The sequence below is a fragment of the Temnothorax americanus genome, unplaced genomic scaffold (assembly GCF_048541705.1).
Source record: "Temnothorax americanus isolate GAGA-0224 unplaced genomic scaffold, ASM4854170v1 Scaffold11, whole genome shotgun sequence".
Taxonomy (NCBI): domain Eukaryota; kingdom Metazoa; phylum Arthropoda; class Insecta; order Hymenoptera; family Formicidae; genus Temnothorax; species Temnothorax americanus.
Window position 1 is genome coordinate 1,093,997 of NW_027509242.1, and position 27,273 is coordinate 1,121,269.

At 36.7% G+C, this 27,273-nt stretch overlaps 5 protein-coding genes and 1 long non-coding RNA gene across 10 annotated transcripts in view; 4 read left to right on the top strand and 2 right to left on the bottom strand.

The window, feature by feature from the left end:
• Ssdp (Sequence-specific single-stranded DNA-binding protein) overlaps nucleotides 1–4,116 on the top strand; it is a 20,187-nt gene extending 16,071 nt beyond the window's left edge. For all 5 annotated transcript variants that reach the window (XM_077426270.1, XM_077426268.1, XM_077426273.1 and 2 more), the window contains one exon: nucleotides 96–4,116. In XM_077426270.1, coding sequence (XP_077282396.1) covers nucleotides 96–200 — 105 coding nt within the window. In that variant the 3' untranslated portion in view covers nucleotides 201–4,116. The remainder of the gene's footprint in view (nucleotides 1–95) is intronic.
• Nucleotides 3,852–4,921, bottom strand: LOC143908580 (uncharacterized). Its single transcript, XR_013260195.1, has 2 exons — nucleotides 4,787–4,921; nucleotides 3,852–4,252 (listed from the first exon to the last, which is right to left on the bottom strand). It is a non-coding gene; the product is annotated as an uncharacterized LOC143908580 (long non-coding RNA).
• Nucleotides 4,494–11,711, top strand: LOC143908579 (uncharacterized). The gene is made up of 14 exons (XM_077426275.1): nucleotides 4,494–5,430; nucleotides 5,514–5,630; nucleotides 5,721–5,838; nucleotides 6,318–6,579; nucleotides 6,765–6,887; nucleotides 7,013–7,103; nucleotides 7,193–7,329; nucleotides 7,511–7,643; nucleotides 9,357–9,474; nucleotides 9,543–9,804; nucleotides 9,884–9,991; nucleotides 10,084–10,174; nucleotides 10,503–10,639; nucleotides 10,712–11,711. The coding sequence occupies exons 1-14, from the start codon at nucleotides 5,278–5,280 to the stop codon at nucleotides 10,971–10,973; spliced, it is 2,112 nt and encodes a 703-aa protein (XP_077282401.1). The 5' UTR covers nucleotides 4,494–5,277; the 3' UTR covers nucleotides 10,974–11,711.
• A 42-nt stretch (nucleotides 11,712–11,753) lies between these two features.
• LOC143906772 (odorant receptor 13a) lies at nucleotides 11,754–15,384 on the top strand. The gene is made up of 9 exons (XM_077423029.1): nucleotides 11,754–12,444; nucleotides 12,552–12,668; nucleotides 12,831–12,948; nucleotides 13,430–13,691; nucleotides 13,902–14,024; nucleotides 14,171–14,261; nucleotides 14,348–14,484; nucleotides 14,659–14,791; nucleotides 14,872–15,384. Exons 1-9 carry the CDS (start codon nucleotides 12,301–12,303, stop codon nucleotides 14,926–14,928), a joined length of 1,182 nt encoding a protein of 393 aa, XP_077279155.1. The 5' UTR covers nucleotides 11,754–12,300; the 3' UTR covers nucleotides 14,929–15,384.
• Nucleotides 15,385–15,565: 181 nt separating this feature from the next.
• Nucleotides 15,566–22,746, top strand: LOC143908218 (uncharacterized). Its single transcript, XM_077425683.1, has 19 exons — nucleotides 15,566–15,818; nucleotides 15,906–16,423; nucleotides 16,592–16,708; nucleotides 16,857–16,974; nucleotides 18,238–18,499; nucleotides 18,678–18,800; nucleotides 18,948–19,038; nucleotides 19,124–19,260; nucleotides 19,423–19,555; nucleotides 19,627–19,674; nucleotides 20,142–20,405; nucleotides 20,472–20,591; nucleotides 20,781–20,898; nucleotides 20,991–21,252; nucleotides 21,582–21,701; nucleotides 21,819–21,909; nucleotides 21,993–22,129; nucleotides 22,219–22,351; nucleotides 22,433–22,746. Exons 2-19 carry the CDS (start codon nucleotides 16,280–16,282, stop codon nucleotides 22,481–22,483), a joined length of 2,469 nt encoding a protein of 822 aa, XP_077281809.1. The 5' UTR covers nucleotides 15,566–15,818; nucleotides 15,906–16,279; the 3' UTR covers nucleotides 22,484–22,746.
• A 1,183-nt stretch (nucleotides 22,747–23,929) lies between these two features.
• Cap (Cbl-associated protein) overlaps nucleotides 23,930–27,273 on the bottom strand; it is a 75,785-nt gene continuing 72,441 nt past the window's right edge. The window contains exon 30 of the mRNA XM_077423219.1: nucleotides 23,930–27,179. Coding sequence (XP_077279345.1) covers nucleotides 27,011–27,179 — 169 coding nt within the window. The 3' untranslated portion in view covers nucleotides 23,930–27,010. The remainder of the gene's footprint in view (nucleotides 27,180–27,273) is intronic.

A 27,273-nucleotide genomic window follows, 5' to 3' on the forward strand; every position in this document is an offset into this window, starting at 1 on the left:
GTGAAAGACGCTGCGCGCGGAAAGAAACTTGGGCAAGGTTGATGGGCTTGCCTGATCGTTTACGTGTAACCGGCCTGGTGTTGGTTGATTCGCAGGATCAGACCGAGTCGGCGGCCATCCTGAAGATCAAGGAGAGCATGCAGGAGGAAGCGAAGAGGTTTGAGAAGGACTCAGACCATCCCGATTATTTCATACAATAACTCTTCACGAGTCGTTGGACCCCGAGACCAAATTAACAATATAAGAGATAAACGCAATCGATTTCCTTTCTTCCTTTAGTCCGAGAACTATCTCCATCCCCCTCCCTTGGTCCCCTTTTTCCCCCCGTCTCTCCACCGTGAAACCACTCTCCCGCCTCGTACATTTCCTCTCCCATTTATCCCTTTCTCAGAAACCTTTGCTGCACCTCACCATGTATAAGATCTTCCTCTCCTCTCTTCTTTCCGAGCCGTCGTCGAACGGCGTAGATCGATCTCCGTGAGGAAGGGCGCAAGAGGCCCCTCCTGCACGCATTGGCGACCCATCCTTTTTGTCGCGCGCTGCTGCAAGGAGGACCACACGATGTCAGGACGGGAGTGACCGAGACAGACAGAGAGAAAGAGAGCATCGATTTCCGCGCGACTCTCACATCGACCGACGTTCTCGTACAGCGATGTTGTACGGTATCGAACATTGATAGTTGTTATCATGGTATGGTATATGGAGTGGATACGTCATTCTGAGCGAACGAGTAAGCTCACTTGAAACCTCCCGCGACGTGCCGTTCTCGCGAGCCAATCGAACGCGTTATCGGATGTTTGTCTAATTATCGTTTTCTTTTTTTCTGCATTTCCTATGAGATGAATATTTCTCGAACTTTAACAGCTGAAAATCGCATTTACCGTATTCCGTTATTCGTTCGCTTAGCGTACGTCCACCCTTAGGCTGCGACCGCGAACATTGTTCCAGTATCTTACTTAATACATGACGAAAAGAGAGAGAGAGAGAGAGAGAGAGAGAGAGAGAGAGAGAGAGAGAGAGAGAGAGAGAGAGAGAGAGAGAGAGAGAGAGAGAGAGAGAGAGAGAAAGAGAGTGTGCGTGTGTGTGATAGTATTGCATTAGCGTAAGGATTAAACTTCTGAAATTTTTACGATCAGGTTTACGGTCGTTTCTAGGATGAGCCCGCGGAATTTTTTAAATGATGTTCTCGATCGCAGTCGTCATCCGTTCCGTACAACAATCTCCGTTGAGATCTTTGTTAGACAGCCAAGTTTGTGCAATGAAGGATCGGTCGCCCAACTCAACTATGATTAACTCTTCCTCTATAGCTTCGATCCGATTGTAATTTGGAAAGAGTCAGACCATATAGTCTGATCATAGCCAATGAAACTGTGAAAAATCTATCGTTAATTAAAGTCTGATTCGAGGAATCTCCTCAACTATCCAATCCGCTACAAGTGACCGCTGACTGCGCCCTCGACATCGTCGAGTTAACATCGTCACCGTCGCATCGATGGAGGTCGCTCGTACAAAGTGGTCCAGGTTACTAATCATCGTCGTAGAGCGCAAGAACAAGGAGGGCGTTCACGTGCGACATGGACCACGTAGAGGGATTGACCGACCGAAAAAAGGAAAAGAAAAAAAAAGGAAAAGAAAAGGACACTTTGTTATATAACCACGAATACGTAAAGTCATCAGCAGTGGCGCGATAAGATGTTTACGACCGCGAGGATAAGAGCTGCGTCGCCCGAATGTGGGAAATCTTTGATATTCCGTCACGATCGAGGACCAAATTCATTTCCACCGTACGATAAATATGCGTTTATCTTACCACGAATGATCCGAACAGGTTTACGGGTGCTCAATCTACCTGTAGCCGGTTACAAAGTATTCTGCTTTTTCTGCTACTTTTCCGCGATTCTGCGTTCCGCGATGATCAGTTGTGGTCGGTGACGTTTCATCATATCGCACCGTTTAATATGTAATTTCGTGTTCTTTCACAAAAAAACCGAACTTGGCTATTCGTGGAAGTTAGACGCTTCTTCACGAATTCCTTTACGCTGCTGAAAAAGGATTAATATGCACCGTGACTAATTGTGATTTATAAGATATATATTAAAATTTCAATCTAGCACGTTTAATCTTTATCTTCACAGATCGTAAGAGATGACTGAATTATACATATATTGTCATTGAATAATTATTTTCTAATTATTAAGCGTATTGTGATATTTTGTCGCTCTTCGTGAGAGAGTTGTCATTTTTTCGCGAGTAGTTCAATTTCGATTTATTTAAGCGCAGTCCTTGCATGATAGATATTATTTTACAATTATTATTCAATAATATAAATTATTCTATTATTCTATTGATGCATAGAGACTGCCTGAACCTTGGTCATCAAGTATTTACGATTTGTGAAAAACACGCATATCTAATGACTAAATTAATGAAAATATTCATGCTGAGAAAATGATTACCTGACCCATGTGCTTTGTGACCGGTCATGAATGATCGTTAGGATCTCTGTTGTTAACGATTTTAATAGACAACGAGTTGAGCGCGGCGTTTTTCAATAATTCCAACTCGTGAGAATCATATGCCGTACATGAAAGAAATTGCCGTTAGATTTTACATACGATGCGTTTTCCACTTAAAACCGACATATTCGTTTTGCTTTGAGGACGTGTCCCATTGACCCAGATATCTGAAACATTGAAAAAATACGCCGGTCGATTTTCGCTGCTGTATCATCGATCATCAATTATATACGTTTGTAACAGACTCGTTTCAAGAGTATCGTCCCATTCATAAAATCAAATCGCATCCAGTAATCCGTCGATAAATTACAGATTAATTTAGCACACAGGTAATTATTTCTTTTTTTCGGAGGAGATAAGAGAAAAAAAATGGTAATCTCGATCGCTCTCTCTCTAGCGTTGAATTCAGGATATCTTACATAGGTATTTTGTATAAAGAATAGAATATGCGAGTTCCATAAGAAGTTTTTCTGCGGATCTTCTCCCTGGGCGTTTAATCCGTTTAGTCTGTTCTTTCTGGATGCGGCCTTCTACGGTTTTCCCCTTCCTTTTTTCTCTTTCCAAAGCGTAAACATATAGTTGCTTCGTTTTAAGTGCAGAAAGCGTGAAAAGGGCCGCAGCTAATAAGAACAGATCTAAATGATGAATCGAGATGTATCGCGACGGAGGAGGATATTGATAATTTCATCGTCGGGTTACTTTGGTCCAGTCGGACAAGATGCTGACGGATCACCGCAGTCCCTAGATGGGAGTTGCGCCTTATGTTACATACGTCCTTGTATATGTATATTGCTAAGTTCTTAAATGTATGTATGCGGACTCAATCATTATCTCGTCCCTCTTGCATTCCTTATTTAAGAAAACGTATTTCGGCAGCGACACGAGCGGGCAAGTGTAAAAAGGAAAGAGAGAGAAAAAAATAATTTCTTTCCCGAGGAAAGGCGCGTTTAACTCTTTCACTATTTTAAACGAGAGTGAGTTATTTAAGTCACGACGTACAGACGCGGCATTTCTCTTTTGTGACGAATCTTCTCGCGAGACCGAATGAAAAAATCGAGACGCCGGCAGTGAGAGAGTTGAAAGCGGAATTCGAGATAGTGATCGAGCCCCCGTTTATTAGTTTTACACATTCGCGATCGAGAGGGACCGATCCGATATCGATCGCGACCGAAGGGCATGAAGAAAGAGAAACTTAGGTATTATATAAAATCGAGTCGCGCGCGCACACACAGTTCTTCGCGGATCAGCCGGAGAAACCGGAGCGGGCAGGAGCTTGATCGACGCGTGGTCGACGATTCGTCGAGAGGGGCGACTTCTTCGACGGGGGCGCGCGCGCGCGCGCGCGCCCGCATATTCGGAGCGGCGTCCACTCTCGCGTCCGGGCCCCCCCTTCTCCTCCTTGTAATTAATTTACACACGCGTAATCATTATAACACACGCGTTCACAAACGGGCTGTAAAACTCGCGCGGCAGACCTCACGCATTCTACGAATTCACGCATGATCTATCGACATAATTATATAGAAATACCTACTACGAGTATAGTATTCAGTAGCGTAAAATAATAAAGTAATTAAATAAATGTCATCTGTATATCCTACCAAGCCTTGTGTTTTGCGTGCTCCCAAAATCTCGCGCGACGACGACGGATATAATTAATTTTATAGTCACCGGCGGATCCTGATACGGAAATCGAAGTCTCCCAAGATTTACGGGTAAGTGAAACTGTTGTGCAGCTACATAAAGAAAATATTTAAGTACAAGTTTTATTAAAAATATAATTTTTTTACGTTTTGTTGCAAAAATGAAATATAACGACATTATATATTTAATACTGCGAAAATTGATAATCTTTTGTCAATATATGTGTTTTATATATACTCTATAAATATTGCGATGCACATCGTAAAAAGTTACGCAGATATATAAAAATTTATTAAGTATATATATATATATAAAACAATGCTCATACACTTTATTAGTGAATCAGACAATTTTGTTGCATCTGAACTATATATTATTTTTTTTAAAATCGATATTGTATATTTTATTATGAACATGGTACAATTAATATAAAAAAAACCATAGACTACAAAATTTTCTTCTCTCTTGTAGTGGAATTTGCTTAATTGGTTTTAAATTGTATTTTAAAATATACAAATAAGTACAATAATTTTTTCGTAGCATAGAACGTAATTTTAGTATATCCCAGAATAATGAGAGCTTTATATATATAGGTATATTATATATTTTAACTTTCTCCACAATACTTTTTCGCGTAGAATCGCACGATCTAAAGAGCGAAACTGCACTCGCCGAAGTTCATTGCAAAACTGTCGTTTTCTACGAAAAGTTATCGCGAGTAGTAGCTCGAGAACTGTTCAGTGCGATTATATACATTTTTTGTATTTTCCAGAGTATTTAATACGAACCATAGAGTATTTCTCAAACGCGGTCAGCCGTTCACTTGCGCATATTAATTATTAATACGTTACATTTATATGAAGCCATATGTTGCGTTCGGCGTTACATTTTGGAATCTATACTTATCGTAAGTGTCTGTCGCCTACGGAAACACTCGTGATCGCTATGCAATCATACCCTCAGGTAAAGGGAGTGCGAAGCGGTATCTGAAATATTAACTTATTTATAACCGACACTTACTGGAAAAGGAGCCTTTAGAAAAAGATATCGCTTTCCGAGAGAAGCCTAGAAATTCAGATAACAGTGTAGTGCCAAGAAAACTGTTTCTTCGTGAAATATGGAACCCAGGAGAACACAGGACAATTATTATTACGATATCTGTAGGAGGTATCTGGAGTTAGTCGGTCAGTGGCCTTATCAAAAGCCGAGGCAGAGTTTGTTTTTCTTGATTCTAATACTCTTCTTTGACGTCAATGTACTCTTTACACAGGTAACGTTAATTATTATCGAGATCTTCTTCTTCAAGAAAGGAAATAATTAAGAGTAGAACTTTGTGAAGAACCCATTTTTCAGGCGGCAAGATTTTTCGTATGCGATAACATGAAGTGTATCTTTGAAATTTTACCTCCACACATACTGGCAGCGATTATTCCGGTGAAAATTTTCACTTATCAATTTAACAGTCGCAAAGTACGTTCTACTAGCAAAATTTAAACCTTGTTGACGTTGTAATCATTGATATTGCATTCGATATGTCGAGTATATCGGTAATGTTTTTAGATTAAACATCTCACAGATCGCTTATTCCTAGACTGGGATATGCTCGAGACTAAAACAGAACGCGATATTATGAGAAAGTATGCCGAAAATGGCAGATGGTACGTGTTGATATATAGCTGTGAGTAATTTCTTTACTTTAGCTGAGAATCAAGGAAATTTATTTTTTTGTGCAATTAAAAAATTAAGTTAAGATAATATGTTTGCATTTAGTGTTTTACAATTAATTAAGACAAATACTTCAAATTAGTTATAAAGAAGATATCAGTGTCAGTCTATGAATAACTGATGCTACCATGTTGGAACCAAGTACAAACAAAAATGGTACAAACTATAAAGTACTTTCTTTCTGAAAAAAGTTGCTAGTCAATATAAGCTAAAATTGAAAAATTTAAATTTATATTTTGCTATGACATTGAGATATTCTGCCAAGTACTTTACATTCGACAAAGAGAGAAGACATACATAAAAAAGATATGAATTAAAAAGGAAAAATCTTGGAACAAAATACAATTTTAACAGCAGAATTCTTAGTTAAGTAAAAGTTAAGAGATATTTTAGCAGACAGTCGTTTTCTTATAAATTTTGCTTTCGTTGCAGCGTACGTTTACATATCTACTATATCATTCACAACAACCTCTCTCGTGCCACGCATTTTGGATGTTGTATTTCCATTGAATACTTCCCGCCCCATAATGTTAGCATATCCGGCATACTATTTCGTTGACGAAAATCAATATTTCTACTATATTTTTCTTCACATGATAATTTGCGCCACTGCGTGTTTAACCGGGTTAATCGCACACGATTGCATGTTCTTTACCTACATCGAACACACCTGCGGCCTCTTCGCCGTCGTTAAGTAATGATCATTTATACTGAAAGTATAAAATCATATTTTTTGTGGCTAAGAAATAAATAAAATTCTACCGAAGAGTAAATATAATGTAATAATAGTTTTAGCTCATGTATACGTTCACTTGGAAGAGACAGAAATTAATTTGCCAAAACTCTCATAAAAATGTTATGTTGCATAAATACTTGCAGATATAGATTTGAGCATGTGCCACATAAACGTAGTAATGCGGAAAAAAGTACAATTGATTGTTCGAATTCCTTGTATTACAAGAACGTTGTTACTTCGATCCAAGCTCATCGAAAGGCATTGCAGTGAGTGTGCAATAATTAATATTGTAGCACGTTTCTCTTCTATTATAATCTCGATGTTAATTAACTAGAATGCTCTTTGACACACAATATTTAATCATCATCAATATTATATATTCTTACCGTAGGTTTGTTAAAATTCTTGAAGATACCTTTTCGATATCGCTCGCCGTGCAACTCCTATTAATTACGCTCTGCTTGAGCATTACCTTGGTACAAGTGAGTAACTTATACAAATAGGCAAATACCAGAATTCTGTAATGTAATGAAGAACTAAAACAGAGGATTTTACCGTTCTCGCGTTCAAGCTCTCGACGCAGCTGCACGAATCCGCGGAAGCGATGAGATATTTCGTCTTCATTATGGCTCAATTGTTTCACTTGTTCTGCTTTAGCTTCCAGGGACAAAAACTGATAAATTATAGCCTCGAAACTCGCGACAACATGTAAGAGACTATATTAAATCACAAGTAAATTAGCTGGCTAAAAACCAAAATATTTGGTCGATATAGAATTATAGAAGACATTACATTTTCATAGAATTACTTACAAACATTTAATTATTTTTTACTATCAAAATAAACTGTTTATTATGTGTTCTTTGAATGTGTAATGGTAATCTTATAGATATCACAGCTTGTGGTATAAAATACCCGTGAAGGAACAAAGATTGCTCCTGTTCGTAATGAGAAAAAGCCTTGAAGCTAGTGTCTTCACTGCCGGCAAAATATACGTGTTTTCTCTAGAAAATTTTACAACGGTAAGGGAATGACGGATGTTACTAAAATACACGGACTATAAGATATATGAAATCTTTCTCCGTTCTCGGTTTAGGTTGTACAAAGCTCGATGTCGTACTTTACGTTGTTATCGTCCTTTGACGTATCATGATCGATTCCTAACGTGGCACGCAGCAAAATATCCGTGAAAAACAACCGCTTTGCAGAAGTATAATATTACAAATTATATATTAAATAAATATATTTGTTGAAATATATATTGTTAAATAAATATATTGAAATAATATATTTGTCAATATTTAATAAGACAAAAATAAAAAAATTTTATTTCGTTATCGATATTGCTAAGTCACCAAATTGCGATAAATGCATTTTGAAGCTAAATACTTATAGGTACATTTCACAATCGTTAACGTTTCTTAGACGGTTTCGTGAAACTACTTTTTTATATAGCTGTATCATTTTACCCCTGCAACCAGCCCCAGTCTCTCCTATATAAAGTATATCGTGTTTCACAGAGCCATAATGTATTTCTATACAGAAAAAAATTAAAAAAAAAGAACGTGTTGCCATATGTGTTAGTTATTTCTACAAGGGCTGAATGTGAATATGGCACACCACAGACGCTCGTCACGCAATATTGAAAGTAACACTTAAGCAACAATGCACAGGTTACATAGAACAGACACCATAGCATTTATCTTAGAGTTAAGACACGTATACAGTGTCACAGAAACTTCTAATTTCTTGGACATTCCGATCGATGTGTTCCGTGCGTAAAAAAATTATCTCGTCCGTCGACGGACTACCGGCTTCGCAATTTACATTTTATAAGGCATGACACGCGAAATTGCTACGTCAAAGGTTTCCAATACATAGTATTTTTTTTCTCTCTGTTACACTCACTAAATTATTAATTCGTCTCTTGTAACAAAGACGAGACCAGGAATTTAGACGACTTCGTGTTGCCGAGAGCGCAGTATTGCTTTGAGAAGTATGGAGTCCACTTCGAATCATTACTACAGTATTACAAGAAGGGCGTTGTCACTCGCCGGCCAGTGGCCTTATCAAGAAAGAAGAACGAGGTTGTTCCGAGTGAGCTTTGTGACTGCGACCGCTGTTTCGATGATCGTTCCAATGGTTCCATAGAAGTTTTTCATAACATTTCTACCACGCTATTCTAGTTTTTTATAAATCTAATATAAATAAATAATTGTAAATCTAATAGAAGTGCATAAAAAAGTTGATTAATATACGATCGGCATCAGGGCAATGATGTCCACATCTGTTAAGAATTATACATCGTTTTGGACGATATATAATTCGACAAAATTCAGGATAGAATTATATTATTAAAACTTGTTAAAAAATAATATTAAATATTTACCAAAATGCACGCGTACGTCAAAGTATTTAGAATTCTATGAAATTTGTCGAAAATATAGAGATTGTCCAAGACGGAATTTAATATCTAATATATTTCTAGATTTTCAAACTTATTCAGTGCGACGGAAACTTGCGATGTAGTATGCTGACCGTACCATCGATTATGTTGATGCTTTTGATTCTGGTGAAGCTGTACACGTGCCAGTTTAACAGTAGCAAAGTACGCCAATACTGAAATTTATATGATATATATTGGTCAATAGATGATTGTGTTCGAATTTTTATTGCCCTTCGTCGGTGGGTTGTCCGATAAGATTTTGCATTTATCGAGGGTGTTTCTATAATAGATCAAAGCTCTCATTGATCGTCTGGATAGCGACTGGGAGAAATTAAAAGGCGCTGATGAGCAAGATATTACGAAAACGTATGCCGCGAATGCGAGATTGCTTTCTTTGGCATATTGCTGTAAGGATTAGTCGCTTAATATTATTTTTATTTTAACGAATCACGGACATCTATTTTTCTTGTTGCAGTATATTATTACATAGTTGCCGGTGCATTTGTATCAATTAGTCTCATACCGCACGTACTAAATGCCATTTTACCTCTCAACGAATCCCGGCCCATATTTATGCCTTACGAGGCCTATTATTTCGTGGACGGCGAAAAATACTTTTTCTATATTTTCTTCCACGCTCTTGTAGGAATAGAGATAGGTATAACAGCAGTAATTGCGCACGATTGCATGCTTTTGATTTGCATCCAGCACATCTGCAGCGTCTTCGCGGTGGCTGGGTAAGATAAAATCTTATTTTTTTCGCATCCTCTGAATTACGACTGATTATGTGGACCGAAATTGCTTGAATGTTCGCAGATTTAGATTCGGGATTCTATCACGTACTGATCGTAACGACGCAATAAATAATGATGTGTACGATCAGAAATTCGCAGTCTCCGTGTATGCGCATTGGCGAGCTTTACAGTAAGTGCAATATTGCACTAAAATATGTACGTATATAAAGAAAAAAAAAACAAGAAATTGTCAATAGGTGTCGCAAAATTTGCTTGCCGCAGATTCGCGCAGCTTCTTGAAAAGACCTTTTGCGCTTCCTTCGCCATACAAATAATGATAGTTACAGTAGCGATGAGCATTTCTCTGCTACAGGTGCGTGTCCATTTATTGTTGCAACTCAACTTATTTTGTGATACTCGCACTTTTCGAGATAGGTAGATAACGTTACGTTATACGTTACCACTCGCGTTTGCGCGATTAAGGTCCCCGTACACAAATTGCCGTAGCATCAGTAACGTTAGAATTCACCAGTCGGATCAAGTATTTTTTAACCGTAAGGCTGCTATTTTCGAGTAGACATGATTCTAATTGGTCAATTCTTACGGTATGTCTTACGTTACTGCTACGGCAAATTGTGTGCGGGGGCCCTTAATGCCAAAACGACAGATTAAAATATCGCGTATTATTTATCACTTTCGAGATTGCGCTGCAGTTAAACGAAATTCCGGAAATGATGAGATATACGGCATTCGTCATTAGTCAAGTGATTCACTTATTCTGCATTAGTCTGCAAGGCCAGAGATTGATCGATCATAGCGTGCAAATCCGCGACCAGATGTAAGATGATAATTTAAATCGTTGCGTAGCCGAAGGCGTTTGATCATTAATTGAGACACAAAATTGTTGCAGATATAACTCTTCCTGGTACGAAATACCCGCGAAATGGCAAAGGCTGCTTTTGTACGTGATGCGAAAGAGCATGCAACCGATATATTTGAGCGCTGGCAAGATTTACGTCTTTTCTCTGAAGAGCTTCACCACGGTAAAGATTATTTACGAACGTTACGTTGTTAAAACGTGTTCTTTCAAAATCCCTCTCAAGAATGCTCTCATTTTCAAGGTTATACAATCTTCGGTGTCGTATTTCACCGTACTTGCATCCTTCCAGTAATCAGTATGTAATAAATAATTCGGATAGTCTCCTTGTATACAATTATGTCATAGTAATAGAGATTATACAGTGGAAATAATACTTACATTTTAATTTGTTATTAATCGTAAACGAGTTACTTAAATATTTTAAATATTGTGTTGTTAAATATAATTTTAAACTCATTATTGTTTCGCGGACGAAGCCACAAGTCATAAGGAAAAAAGCAGAAATAAATGACGAAGAAATAGGTAAAAAAAACCATGATATTTATTTTAAATACCGAAATCTGAATATAATTTTGTTCGATCTGTGACTCGAAGATATTACGTAAAGTGATAAATTTTAATAATGGAGCATAGGTTCTATTTTGCATTTAGTAGATGTAATGTCGTTAGTTGGAATAAGAAAAATAAATCTTAATTATATTGCCATGTATGACATCTCCTTTCCTTTCTTCTTTCCGAGCTATCGAACGTAGGTCGATTCTCGTGAGGAAAGGTGCAAGGTTTTTATGGAAAATGCAGCAAACAGATGCAAAAGGGTGAGTTTTCGAAAATAATTATTTTTTTAAAAAGTTGACGTGCTTAAATAATGGAATTTTTACTGTAAAACTTTTATATGAAACACATTTTTGATGAAGCATCTCAGATATTTTTGAAAATATGCATTAAGGAAAGCCGAAAGTCGCAAATAATGATCTACTGATATAATTATAGAAATACCTATTACGAGAGAATAGCATTCGGTGGCATACATAATGAAATAATTAAATAAATATTATTTTTATATATCCTACCAAGCTTTGTGTTTTGCGTGCTCCCAATCTCGCGTGACGACAGCAGTAATTAATTGAGACTATTCGCCAACGTGATACTTCTCTGCGTATAATTACGAAAGCAAAACTGTACTCGTCGAAGTTTATCGCGACGTTGCCGTTGTTTTCTATATTGTCGAGAAAATACGCAAACCGTAGCTCGAGACCTAGACCTGTTCAGTACGAGTTATAAATGTTTATCGGACTCTCCAGCGTATTCCATACACTCGAAACTCAAGCGGTAGAGTATTTCTCAAAGAGTCAGCTGTCAAGTCTGCTGTCCACTCGCGCCTATCATTACGTTGAATCTATGCGAGACGTACACTTATCGTAAGTGCCTGTCACTGTCACCTACGAAAACCCGTGGATCGCTCGCGCGCCCGGTTAGGGGAGGAAGACGAGTAGGTATGCGGAACGCAGTATCTAAAATATTTATTTATTTATAACTGACATTTACCTGGCGAGAAAAAGACCTTTCGAGGAATGCCTCGAAATTCAGATAACATTGTAGTGACCACTTCTTCGTGAAGTATGGAACATAGTAGCGATTACTATTACGATATCTGTAAGTGGTACCTGATGTTAGTCGGCCAGTGGCCCTATCAGAAATTGAAAGAGAGTTTGTCTTTCTTGACTTTCATACTCATTCTTGATGCCAGTGCACTTGTTACACAGGTAACGTTATAGCGTTGAAATTTTTATTTTAGAAAAAAGAAACTAATAATAGACGTTTATTAGGATTCGGAATTAAATAAAATTTACAAATAAATGCAATTTCTCAGATAGCAAGATTTTTCATATGCGATAACGCGGTGTGTATTTATGAAACTTTACCTCCACATATGCTGACAGTGATGATTCTGGTGAAAATTTTCACGTATCAGTTTAACAGCCGAAAAGTACGTCCATTTAATAAGAATATTATTGATATTCTAATTCTCTAAGTCGCAGACATGAATAACTTTATTGTAAAATCTTAGATCTTGTTGAGAAAACTGTTATATCTGTTGAGAAAATATTATATACATTTGAGATATCGAATATATCGGTAATGTTTGTAGATTAAAGATCTCACAGACCGCTTGTTCGTAGACTGGGATATGATCCAAACTAAGGAAGAACACGACATTATGAAAAAGTATGCACAAAACGGCAGATGGTACGCGTTGACATATGGCTGTACGTAATTATTCGATTTTAGTTGAAAATTGAACAGATCTATTTCTTTATGCAATTAAAGAATTAAGATAATATGTTTTTATCGCGTTTGCGTATAGTGCTTCAGATATTAATGTAGCTTAACTGACGTTATATCAAAGTATAAAAGATATACGTTGCACAAAAAAAAGGATTTTTTCCATACATAAAATCGCCAGTCAGTGCAAAATAAAAATATTTGAATTTACAACTTTAAGCTGTTAAGATAAAAAAAACCTGACTCATTCTGCTATACATTTTATTTGACAAAGGAAATAAAACAGAATAATGTGTATAGAATATAGATATTGATTAAAAAGGAAAATTTCTAAAGAGAAAGATATGCTTGTAAAAATAAAAATAAAAATAAACTATAAAATATTTTCATTATCATAATTCTTTCCTATATTAAAAAACTGATTTTAGTAGGACCTCGTTTTCACCAATATTGTTTTCGTTGCAGCGTACGTTTACGTGTCTACCATTTCATTTACAACAACCTCTCTCGTGCCACGCATTTTGGATGTGGTATTTCCATTGAATACTTCCCGCCCCGTAATGTTAGCCTATCCGGCATACTATTTCGTTGATGAAAATCAATATTTCTATTATATTTTCCTTCATATGTTAATTACCAGCAGTGTGTGCATGACCGGATTAATTGCGCACGATAGCATGTTTTTCGTTTACGTCGAACACATCTGCGGTCTTTTCGCCATTGTTGGGTAATGATTATTTACACCAAAAGTGAGATCACATCTCTTTTAGTTATAAATATAAGAGATAAATAAAATTTTCTGTTAAGAGTACACATAACGTAATAATAGTTTTAGCTCTCGTATACATTATTTGACAGCAGCAGAAATTAATTCTCAAAACTTTCTATTATTATACCAACGAGATCTAATAACGTTGGTTCGCGTAAATATTTGCAGATTTAGATTTGAGCATGTGTCATATAAACCTAGTGCTATGGAAAAAAATATGATCGATTATCCGGATGCCGTGTATCACAAGAATATTGTGATTTCGATTCACGCTCATCGACAAGCTTTGCAGTGAGTATATAATAATATTGTAGCACATTTTTGTATCGTTAATTTTCAACGCTAATTAACTAGAATGATCTTTGATAAACTACTGATATAAGTGTTGATTTTATAAGTTTTATTTAATCGTCACCAGTGTCGTATTCTTACTATAGATTCGCTAAACTTCTCGAAGATACCTTTACAATGTCGTTTGCCGTGCAACTTTTGATCGTTACGGTTGGCTTGAGCATTACTTTAGTACAAGTGAGTTACTTATGAATAGGCAAGCAACGAGAATTCTGTAACGTAATAAGGAGCTAAAACAGGATTTTATCTTTCTCGCGTTTAAGCTGTCGATACAGTTGCACGATTCAGCGGAAGCGATGAGATACTTCGTCTTCATTATTGCTCAAATGTTTCATTTGTTCTGCTTAAGCTTCCAAGGACAAAAGCTGATAAATCACAGCCTCGAGACTTGCGACAAGATGTAAGAGACAATATTAAATTAAAAAATAAATTAGCTGTTTGATCGATATACAAGACATATTTTCCACACAAATACTTATAAAAATCAAACATTTCTTGCAATCAGTATATTGTATTCCTTATTTATTGTATTCATTTTGTATGTAATGATAACGATGCAAGTATATAATTTTAGATATCACAGCTTGTGGTTTACCATACCCGCGAAGGAACAAAGACTGCTCTTATTCGCGATGAAAAGAAGTCTCGAAGCTAGTATCTTGACCGCCGGCAAGATATACGTGTTTTCTCTAGAAAGTTTCACAACGGTAAAACAATTAACATGACAAACGTTATAAACCATATCAAACCAAAAAGATGTGTAAGACATTTGACTGTTCTCATTTAGGTCGTGCAAAGCTCGATGTCGTACTTTACGTTACTATCGTCCTTTGACGTGTCGTGATCGATATCCGACGAGATTATAACAGCACCGTAAAGTAGTAAAATATCCCTGAAGCATTCCACACGAATATATTAATTCAAATTATACATAGAACAAAATAATATTTATATATATATATACAGGTGATTATATTATATTATATATTATATTTTTTCCGTTGTTCTCTCTTGAATTATTTCCTTCAAAATAAAAAAATATTCGACCGCGCTCGAGAATGACGAGAATGTCAAGGTGACGTTTCTTTTTGCAAGTTTGTGACCGAGTTTGTGACCCTCCCACTCCCTTACGTCACGCTCAAATCGTCAGATTATTGAAACGCACACTTTTCAGCATGTTATTAACCCACCTTACCTTAATCTGACGCGCTCGAGTATTTTTAACGATCGATTTTTTTTTTAATATTCTGATCGGCTGCCCTAGACGCGTGATCCTATATTAAGGGCTTATATATAGTGGAGGTACTCAACAGGGTGCAAAAAATTATTATATATATATATATATATATATATATATATATATATAATAATCTGACGCGTTCGAGTATTTGAAAATGGCGATTTTTTTTGCATTATCAAGAAGCCGTCATGAAGCAGTCTTGCGTCATGTCCGAATCGTCAGTCTTTTGAATGGGAGCTACTTTCGGGTTCACTTAACATCTCTGAATATCTGACGCGCTCGAATAAATTTTTTTTCCCGTTTTCAACCCTTCCGTATAGCCACCCTCACCATGCAAACCGGCAGATTAACATACCTCCAATATCAGAGACACGTGGGGCATATAATGTTATGGAAGCCTGGAGTCATCATTATGACTTCGTCTATAATACCATCGCTCACCCATGGGAATGAAGATGTTCTGCGTGGCCCTGTTAAATACAATCGCCCCACAGGTAATTACACATATTGTCCGAAAGACAACTGTTCAGTGAAATTGAATGTAATTACAAATGTCTGGAAATGTCCATTGTATTTTCCAGCATATTCGATACCCTCGTAATTCAAACTGTACTTCTCAAAGGGTCAGCTGTCCACTCGCACCTACTATTAACATGTTATATTTACACAAGACATGTACTCAGCATAAGTACCCGTCAGTTACGAAAACACGCGTGATCGACGCGTTATGAAATCGTGCGCTGCGACTAAGGGAGGACAGCGCGCGTGCCACGGTGCGGTATATCTGAATAATTAATTTACTTATATCCCCGACCCTTACACACACACACACACACACACACACACACACACACACACACACACACACACACACCGCGGAAAAAATACCTACGAGAGGAGGCACGAAATTCAGACGCCACATTGCAGTACCGAAAAGACCGTTTCGTCGTGAAGTATGGAACCTGGCAGAAATTACTATTACAATATTAATAAAAAGTTACTCATGGTAATCGGCCAGTGGCCCTATCAGAAGCCTAAAGACAGAACGATTGCCTTTGCATTTATAATGGTACTTGTAGTCTTTGCATTCTTTCCACAGGTAACACGTTAATTGTCGTTAAAATTTTCTTTTTTTAGAAGAAAAAATAAAATAATAGTAGAAACTTATTAAAATTCTGCGCATGTTAAATTGTCTGTTTGCAATTGAAGTATCACAATAATTTTAGAAAAATTTTATGTTCTTTTATTCACGTGAATGCATTTCCAGACGGCAAGATTTTTCATATGCGAAAACGCGCAGTGTATCTACGAAACTTTACCACTATATATGTTATGTGTGACAATTGTATTGAAAATCTTCACATATCAATTTAACAGTCGGAAAGTACGTTTCATTGGTATTTCAATCCTGAGCCACATATTTAGCTTTATTATTACAAAATCTTATTGTTAGATTCTGTTGGCAATGTTGTTATATCTATATACCGAGAATATTACATCCAAAATGTCGACTATATCGGTGATGTTTGTAGATTAAAGATCTCACAGATCGCTTATTCGTAGACTGGGAAATGCTCCAAACTAAGGAAGAACACGACATTATGAGAAAATATTCCGAGACAGGCAGATGGTATGCGCTGATATACGGCTGTAAGTAACAGCTGATCTTACAATTAGCTGGGAATTAACGAAATTCATTTTCTTATGCAATCAAAGAATTAAAATAAGATGATATTCATATTTTTTCTGTTTTGTTTAAATTAAATAAAAATAAATATTGTGAACTAGTTTCGACGAAAATATTAATATAATTTTTGTGCTATATTAAGGGGACATATATACCTTTCTCGGACTAAAAAAAATAGCATATTTCATTATTTTTTTCCGGCGAAAGTATAAAAGATACGAAGATCGGGTTTTTCGCAAATGAAAGTACGTATTTTAGAGTGCAATTTCTTATTTTTGTTTTTTATTTACGATGGAATGTACTTTCCCTACAGCCCCCTGGCCCTAAGCCCTGCATGTTTTTGCGGTACCGGCGGAATCTCCGAGCTGGTTCATTTGAAAACGAAAAATCAAAAAAGGTCTTAAAATTTATGATATTATCTAGTTTCTGTGTCGGACGCTCTTTGCAATTTTTGAATTATTTCTATTTGTTTTTTAAGAAACAAAATAAAAATTTTAGCTAAAAATCGATGTCTTAAGTTTGGAAGTCCGCCATTTTGTTAAAAATCAAAATTTCGGATATCCCATCCAACAGAAACTAGAAAATATCATAAATTTTAAGACCTTATTTGATTTTTTGTCTACAGATGAACCACAGCTCGGAGATTCCGCCGGTACCGCAAAACCCTACATGACATGCAAGGCCTAGGGCGAGGGGCTGTAGGGGAAGTACTTTCCATCGCAAATAAAAAACAAAAATCAGAAATTGCACTCTAAAATACGTATTTTTGTTTGCGAAAAACTCGATCTTCGTATCTTTTATACTTTCGTCGGAAAAAAATCTTGGTCCGAGAAAGGTATATGCCCCCTTAAGATAAATGTACCAATGCCGGAACACTTAACACCTATGTCTGGACACGATTATCATTTTAGTTTTTAAATAAGTATAACGCGAATTAAAATCAAAGATAAAAATATAACGCAAGAAAAATATTTTTGTTTTTGATTCTTTGATTTTAATTCGCATTATAACTTATTTAAGGACAAAAATAATAAAAATGTCGAAACATAGGTACGTGTCCAAGCATTGGTACATTTACCTTAATACATAAAAGATATTATGTATTGCACAAGTTCGACGAAGCACACAGAGACACTTTCAAAAATAATATACAACATAATATTCAATTAATTTTAATTTTTGATTTTAGTAGGCGCTCGTTTTGATGAATTTTGTTCTTGTTGCAGCATTTATTTATGTGGGTACCGTTATATTTGCAACAACCGCTCTCGTGCCACGCATCTTGGATGTACTGTTTCCATTGAATACATCCCGTCCTGTAATGCTCCCATATCCGGCATACTATTTCGTGGACGAAAATCAATATTTCTACCATATTTTTTGCCATGAATTATTTACCAGCAGTATAGGTATGACTGGATTAATCGCGCACGATACCACGTTTTTCGTTTACGTCGAACACGTCTGCGGTCTTTTTGCCATCGTTGGGTAATAATTATTCATACCGAGAGCGAGATCACATCTATTTTAGTTAGAAGAAAAATGAAATTTCTGTACCGAGGAGTACACATAACGTAATAATAGTTTTAGCTCGAGTACACATTATTTGAAAGGAGCAGAAACTAATTCTCAAAACTTTCTAATAACGTCGCGCGAATACTTACAGATTTAGATTTGAGCATGCGTCACATGAACGTAGTACTATGGAAAAAAACATGCTCAATTATCCGGATGCCGTGTATCACAAGAATATTGTAATTTCGATTTACGCTCATCATAAGGCTTTACAGTGAGTGTGTAACAAACGTAATATATATTTCCCTCGTTAATCCTAATGTAAATTGAATAATCTTTGATAAACCATGATAGATTACGATGTTTTTGCTTGACTTTTATTTAAATATTTAGCCATCATTATTATATTTTTATATCATAGATTTGCTGAATTTCTTGAGAGTACTTTTACGATATCATTCGCCGTGCAACTTCTGATCGTTACAGTTGGCTTGAGTATTACTTTAGTACAAGTGAGTTACTTACGAGCAGGCAAATACTAGGACTCTGCAACCTAATAAACAACTAAAACAAGATTTTACCTTTCACGCGTTCAAGCTTTCGATACAGCTGCACAATTTAGCGGAAGCGCTTAGGTACTTCCTCTTCATTTCTGCTCAATTGTTTCACTTGTTCTGCTTAAGCTTCCAAGGACAAAAGCTGATAGATCACAGCCTCGAGACTTGCGACAAAATGTAAGAGAAAGAGACAGTATTTAATTGAAAATAAATTATTTATCGACATATAAATTTGATCGGTATAAAGGATATCTTTTACATAAGACATTAATTATGTTCTACAATCAGTATTCTTATTTAACGTATTTTATGCATTATTTTATAATGACAATTTTATAGATATTGTGGCTCGTGGTATACCATACCTGTGAAGGAGCAAAGACTACTCATGTTCGTGATGAGAAAAAGTATCGAAGCTAGTGTCTTGACCGCCGGCAAGATATACATATTTTCTCTAGAAAATTTTACAACGGTAAAACACTTAACACGACACATGTTTTAAAAGTACGCAAACCAAATGTAAAACCCTTAACTGTTTTTTAGATCGTGCAAAGCTCGATGTCGTACTTTACGTTACTATCGTCCTTTGACGTGTAATGATCGATACCTGGTGATTACGCCAGCATGTAGTAAAGTATGAAATGTTCCACACAGGAGTGTAATATTACTAATAATACAGCGAATAAAATAATATGTATATTTGCTATTATGTCATGAGACAAAGATAATAAAATTATATTTTGTTATCGATATTGCTCTACTCTCTAAGTAACTAAATTGTAAGAAGCCTTCCCTCCTGATTTCTCTCGGAGACCTCGAACACTTACGACATTTACAGGAGGGCTCTATCAATGGAGAGTACTTATTTCGTCGCACTATTCTAATCGATACGTTCCGTCCGGAGGGAACATGGAAAACGAGACGCTCGTCATTGGGACTATATACGTTATAGTTAATGTCACAGAATCAAATACCACCTGTTGTCATAAATTCTATGTGCCAGCTGTTGATTGACATGACACGCAACAAAGTATTTCACGAGAATCAACTATGCATAGCGGTTTTATCGTAAGGGGGGTAATCATTTTGATTGGCGTTTCACGTCGGAGAGTGAGCGGTCAGTCGTACAAAAGTTCGGAATTAGTCGTCTTCGCGATACCGATATCGGTTCTCCAAAAATTATGGAGAGCTGGAGGCATTATTATGACATCGTCTACAAAATATCATCGCTTACTGGTGCATGGCCGTATATGAAACCGGGAGCAAGGATATTTCGCGTTGCTCTACTTACCACAACCATGCTGACTATAGTCGTTCCGCAGGTAAATTGGTGTTAATACCCGAAAGAAGGATCTATCGCAAGGATGATGAAATGAAAATGGTTTTAGATAGCGTATCAATTTACGTGCGAAACAGGCGTGCGATGTATGTTCGAGGCGATGACATCCTACCTGCTGACATTTGTGGCTTTACTAAAGGTGTACACGTTTCAATTAAATACCCGCACGGTACATTTCGCGATATATATTCCGAAATTAAGTACTCTGATATGTTTGATTTAAAAGTCGCAGTTAGAAAAAAGAGATTTCAATATTTTTTTTTTTTTTTAATTTTACATGTATTTATTATAGTTATTATACATTTCTATAAACGCCAGTATTTTATTAAAAAATTAGTATTAATTGATGCTTTGTCAGATCAAAGGTCTTACCCAACATTTGTTCGTCGACTGGAAGGGAGTAGAAACTCCCGAAGAATACGAGATTATGAAGTTATACGCGGAAAACAGTAGACGATTCTGTCTGGTATATGTGGGTGAGGACCGATGAGAGCAGGGATGGCTCTGTTTTGTTTCATTCCCAGAAGCTGCCCGTTTCTTTTCTTATGAATCGCTTCATACATTGCAGTATATTGTTCGGTAGCGGTATTTACGTTTATGTCAATGTCCCTTATACCGTTCGTACTTGACGTCGTGTGGCCCCTTAACGAATCCCGTCCCGTATTACCCCCGTATCCGGGATATTATTTCGTCGACACTCGGGAATACTTCTTCAAAATCTTCTGGCATTCCATCATCGCTTGGGAAATCATTATGGCCGGAATAGTCGCCCACGATTGTATGTTTGTGACGTACGTCGAGCATGTTTGCAGCATGTTCGCCATGGTCGGGTAAGGAACTCGCGAGCTTATTGATGACGTAACATAATATTTCCATCAAGCTTTGTATTATATATAAATAAATATAAAATAATAAAACTAAAGTTTTTTTGAAAAAGGAATTGAAAAGTTTGTCTCCAGACGAAGAGATGAAGAGTGTGCTGAAGTTTGCGATGACAATCTTGCTACAATTTTGCTGAAATTTTCATTTAATGATATATGATTCAAATCTTTTGCACTAATCTAATATTGAAATACTTTTATAATTTATCTAAAATATGTGTCAACAAAATCGCGAGAAAGAGGGAGAGAAAGAGAGATATTGTACAAACTATTTACAGATTCCATTTTAAAAGTCTATTTTATAATTGTGACGAACCAATGGAGATTACGAATGATTTTAACAATACTTATCGCAAAAGAGTCGCGTTCTTCGTACACGCACACCGCGAGGCTTTAAAGTGAGTGTGTAACATCGTATTATATAAAAAAAAAGAATATGACGCATCTTTCATTAAAAGATAAAAAGATTTACAGAAGGCTCCTTTCGCGTTTATTTTATTTTCCGTTTGCCATAGGTTCGCAGAACTTCTCGAGGATACCTTTACTATACCTTTCGCCATACAAATGTCGATAGCGACTGTAGGTATAAGTATTACCTTGCTGCAGGTATGTATATTTATTCACGATAAAATATTATTTTTTATCACGTATACAAGTTATTAAAAGATTGTATTTTTTTTATATCAAAGATCACGCAGCAAGACGCCGATATTGTAGAATCAATCAGATACGTGTTGTACGTCATTGGTCAACTGATTCATTTATTCTTTCTCAGTTTCGAAGGACAGAAGCTAATAGATCACAGTCTTCAGACGTGCGATAAGATGTAAGGTTTGAGTTACCTACAAGAAAGAAAATATATCAAATTTCATATAACGTTTTGCATCATAATTAACTATCTTCGAAACATGGCAGATACAGTAGTTCTTGGTACGAGGCGTCCATAAGATCGCAAAAGCTAATCGTGCTGGTGATGATGAAGAGCGTACGACCGAGTTTCTTGAGCGCCGGCAAGGTCTACATTTTCTCCCTGGAGAGCTTCACCACGGTAACGCGCGCGCGCAGAATTATCCCGTATAACGTTTGTTATGGAGCTTCCTTAACGAGACACGACGCTCTTGTTTTAAAGGTTCTGCAAACTTCGATGTCGTACTTTACGGTGCTCGCATCCTTTCAGTAGCCCGCGTTGTTCACGCATCCGACGATATTCCGCGATGGCACTCGTCGAGAGAGAGAGAGAGAGCAATACTATGTGTCTTTAATACTATTACAATTATACATTTTTATTAAGTATTCTCCACTATCTTTCATTTCCCCATTAAAATTATACATTATTCCCAGTCAATTGTATATTTTTTGAACTTATATACATGGATAATATATGCGTAAAAAGACGATCGTACATCGATTTTGTTAATTTTAAACAAAGGTCTTATTCATCGTCTGCGTAGCGATTGAGAGAAGTTGGAAGACGCGAAGGAATATGAAATTATGAAAACATATGTCGCAAATGCGAGACCGTTGCCAGTAAGGAAATCGCTGAAAGATAAATCACACGATTTTTAATTCAATGAACGACGGACGATTATTTCGTTTTGTTACAGTGGTGTTAATCAGTCATCGTTATATTCTTATCAGCTTGCCTCCTATACCTCACGTACTGAACGTCGTATTATCCCTCAACGAATCCCGGCCCTTAATTATGCCTTACGAGGGATACTATTTCGTGGACGACAAAGAATATTTCATCTACATTACGACTGATCGAGAGAGTGGAATTGTCGTCTAAATGTTCGCAGATTTCGTCTCGAGAGTCGAGACTCTATCGCGTAATGATCGTAACGATGCAGCGAATATGACGGTCTGGACGACTGGAAAACCTAATACAATCGGAAAATCGCGATCCCCGTTCATGCATACTGGCGAGCTTTACGGTGAGTAAAATTCCATTACATATGAAACGTGTTTGTATAGTAAAGAAAGAAAAACAAGAAATTGTCGTAAGTTTATTTGCCGCAGGTTTGCGAGGCTTCTCGAAGACACCTTTTGCATTACCTTATTTGCCGTGCTAATGATGATAGTTGTCGTATAGCGATGAGCCTCTTAACGTTTTTATTTGTTGTAATTCGCGTTGTAGTTTATACTTGCGATATTCGTACATTTCAAGACCGTTTACGTTTCTCGAGTTTTAAAGAGACTAAGGAAACTGAATTTTTTAATCGCCAGCAAGATATACGTCTTCTTTTTAAAGAGCTTCAACATGGTAAAGATTATTTACGAATTTTGTGCTGTTACAACGTTGTTCCTTTGAAGAATCGCTCTTATTTTAAAGCTAATACAATCTTCGGTGTCGTATTTTATCGTACTTGCGTCCTTCCAATGATCAATGGTCAATATAATTTGGGTAGTATTTCTGTGAAATCACTATTATGTTATAGTAATAGCTAGAGATTACAGATTATGCAGTGGAAACAATACTTACATTTAACGGATTAATCATGAACTAGTTAGTTGCTACGCCATTGAAATATCGTTGTTAAATATAATTTTCAATCTCATTGTTTCGCGGATAAAGTCATGAAAAAATAAATTATGAAGAAATAAGCAAGGATGGAAAATGAAGAAATAAGTAAGAAATCGTGATATTTATTTTAAGTGCTACGTTCATTTTTTTGTTTGATTTTAAAAGATAAGTATTACGCGAAGTAACAGATTTTAGTAATGGACTAGGTTTTATTTGCATCTAGAGTATATAATACATAATAACGTCGTTAGCGCGAGCTGAGAAAACAAGTGAATTCAAATGGTTAACTGATAAAATTTGATTTAATGTCAAGCAAAAATCACGCATTATTCGTACTGACGAGCGTGTCACAACGCTCGAAATGTGTCATACTACACTTGTCAGTAAAAGTTGTCGAAACTATCATTATAAAAATTAAAATCGTCAAAGTTAAGCTCGAATAGAAAGAAAATAAGTCTTAAATATCTTAAACATTTAACTTGATAACTTACTCACCTATATTAATAAAATCTTTTCGTGTGAGTTCCGAAAGTTGTATCGCGAAAATATTACTGTAACTTTCTCCGGATATTTTATAGCAATTAAAACGAAAGTCACGTTGCAGCGTCGACGTTCGGTATACCATGCTGTTTGGATATTCCGTAGGAATTTTGGGACCGTCGATCTTTTCTTTACAAATGAAAAACGTAACGAGTCGAAAAGCCGAGTTACATAGATTCGACGATAATCCTGGCTTTTATTTTGGTGATTCGTAACGTTGTCGAACTTGAGACCGTATGTCTTACGATTTAATGGGATATGTATAACGTGGATATATGCGCACGTGTATGCACAGATTCGCGTTACACGCAAGATGAAATATCTGTCGCGTTTTCGTCACACATCAAGCGGTGCATTTAGCTGCCCTTGTGGCGAAGATATCGTTATCTCTACGATTTACCGATCGACAGAAAATCTGATTTCGCTATTCAATATAACAAGATGGATCAAATATGCAGGCTTTTTAAAACCACGGTGCTTTCGAATAACAAAAAGGTTTTTTTTCCACGAAGCTCCCACCGCTCAAATGTACGCTGAAAACACGAAGGCAATGAAGAGAGACGGCCTTCCTCTTAGCTTCTTTCAAAGATAAAAACGGCACCTATCGCTTTCGAATCTACCAGATACACATCGGCGCCTGTATAATGCCCTTGTCACATGATCTTTCTTTCTTTCCTCTACATATATAATTATTGTAGTAGTATTGTCTGTTTCTCGACTGCCGCGCGTTCATTTCTATTACTCTAACGCTTATTAGGCGATCGTGCGATCGTGATAAAGTGACGTTAGAAAAGATCGTGACGATCTGGCTTGGATACATTAGTTTCACGTTGCGATTGTATGAATGTATATAACTGTCAATAATATGTATATACATATTTTCATGTACGTTACATCCGACACTTGCTAATTATTCGTTTACATGGTTTACATGTATAGTGTATCTTTATATATTATGTATTATCGCGTGGTACACAGCGGTATACGATATCCGTATGTATATGTATGTGTATATATATATATATCTACTCTCTCTATATATATATTATATATATATGTTGTATATTTATATAACTCTGGGTACAAATAATGCTTACAAAAATATTAATTTGGGAAGGCAAACTTTCAATTATAAGTCATTAGTCTCGAAATACTCACGAATGTAACAATAACAGTGGCCGATTTTATCTACAATACCGAAATCATAGGGAAACAGCCGTCCGCGTCTCTCTAACTCAACACAAGTCTCCGCGTGCTAATTCGCTTCCCTTCTCGGAGTACAGCCACCCTAAAATCTCAAACTAATCATTATCTCTCAAATATCTTGAAATTCCACCCCCCCCCTTCGATGTTGTATTCTCTCTCAGTGACTCTTTTTTCTTCTTTATTTTCTTTTTTTCGACACTTTCCTGGATCAAGTTAGCAGCCGCCAGGAACAGCAGTAACAATAAGTTACTAATTGTTATCGTACACTACTTACAAATTTTACTTACAAACTCGCGTATCCTAGCGTACTATCTTGCTAAATCTTTTGGTAAATTCGACGCCAAAGAGGACTCTGACACGATCAGCGATTACCTTCGGTATTTCTGAATATCATTAACGGTTGACTGCAAAGATATCATATCGTAACAAATAATGATCGATATGACAGAAATATGTACGAAGACGATATACGAATGAGATATTGATATCTTGGACGATCTACTGATATGCCGATAATAATTCTGATCGCACGAGAGTCCGATTACGCCACGCCGCAAACACTGACAGTTTTAATATTTATCCTAACTGCGTTATCGATTATAACATCGTCGCTAGACCGAAAAAGGAAGACTCTTGTGACGTTTTTCACTTCCCGCTCTGTGGACGCTTAACCCTCTCGCCTCTCGAATTATTCATCGATCGGAACGATAAGAATAAGAATCGTTTGCACGAAACCTTTTAATCACGTTCGCCGAACTCGGCGAAAGTACTTCCGTACGACGCAATCGCGTGGATTTAATTAGAAGTTTCATTCGTTGTATCGGTAACATCTCGCGAGTTACGTGTATTATACGAAATTACATATCGTGCAATGTTTCGAACGAAATCAGCAAATATTTTATATCACTGAAAATTAGGTGAAGAGATTCATCAGCTGGTATCTTTGAAAAAACAAATCTCCGTGTCGTGTGTTAACGGGATTTGCGAAAATAATTAAAATTCAATTATTAAGTCATTAAAAAATTGATTGCTAAAATCTCTTAAAATTTTCGTACGATGACATAATTAAAACCGCAAATGCGCGCGCTTGCACAATAAAGAAATGAATAATCGTAAAATTAATTATAAGCATAATAACCTACAGATAATACACCGTAGAAGATGCGTTGCAATTATGCGTGTCATGTACAAATTTGTTATTCTTCACTTTTACGATAAAAGGAGGAGGAAATAAAAACATCGTTGGGATTCGTTTCAATAAAAATTTCTCCCAACCGTAACTTGCGGAAACCTTCGCGATCGTATTGCCTGAGACGATCGGGTTAAACGTTGAGAAATTCGGTGTCTATCCTAACGATTCCGCTTGGTGCTTTGGTGAAAGCTATCCTGGGCCCTGATGCGCCGCGCGGCGTCCAAATCCTGGACCGTCGGCCTTCCTCACAATCTCTCTACATAGTTGCCCGGGAAGGTGCCGAAGTAACCGGTCCTTTGGCTGGAGCCGACGTACCATCCGTCGTCGCACTTCTCCATTACGTACACCGTGTCACCCTCCTTCAGCTCGAGCTCGTCGTCGTTCTGCGGTTTGTAATTGTACAGCGCCCGATATCTGTCGAAATGCAAGCATCGTTGAAATATACCTCTTCCTACCACGAATTACTGGCGCGCGAATGAGAAGATAACGGAACAAATTTATCGAAGCG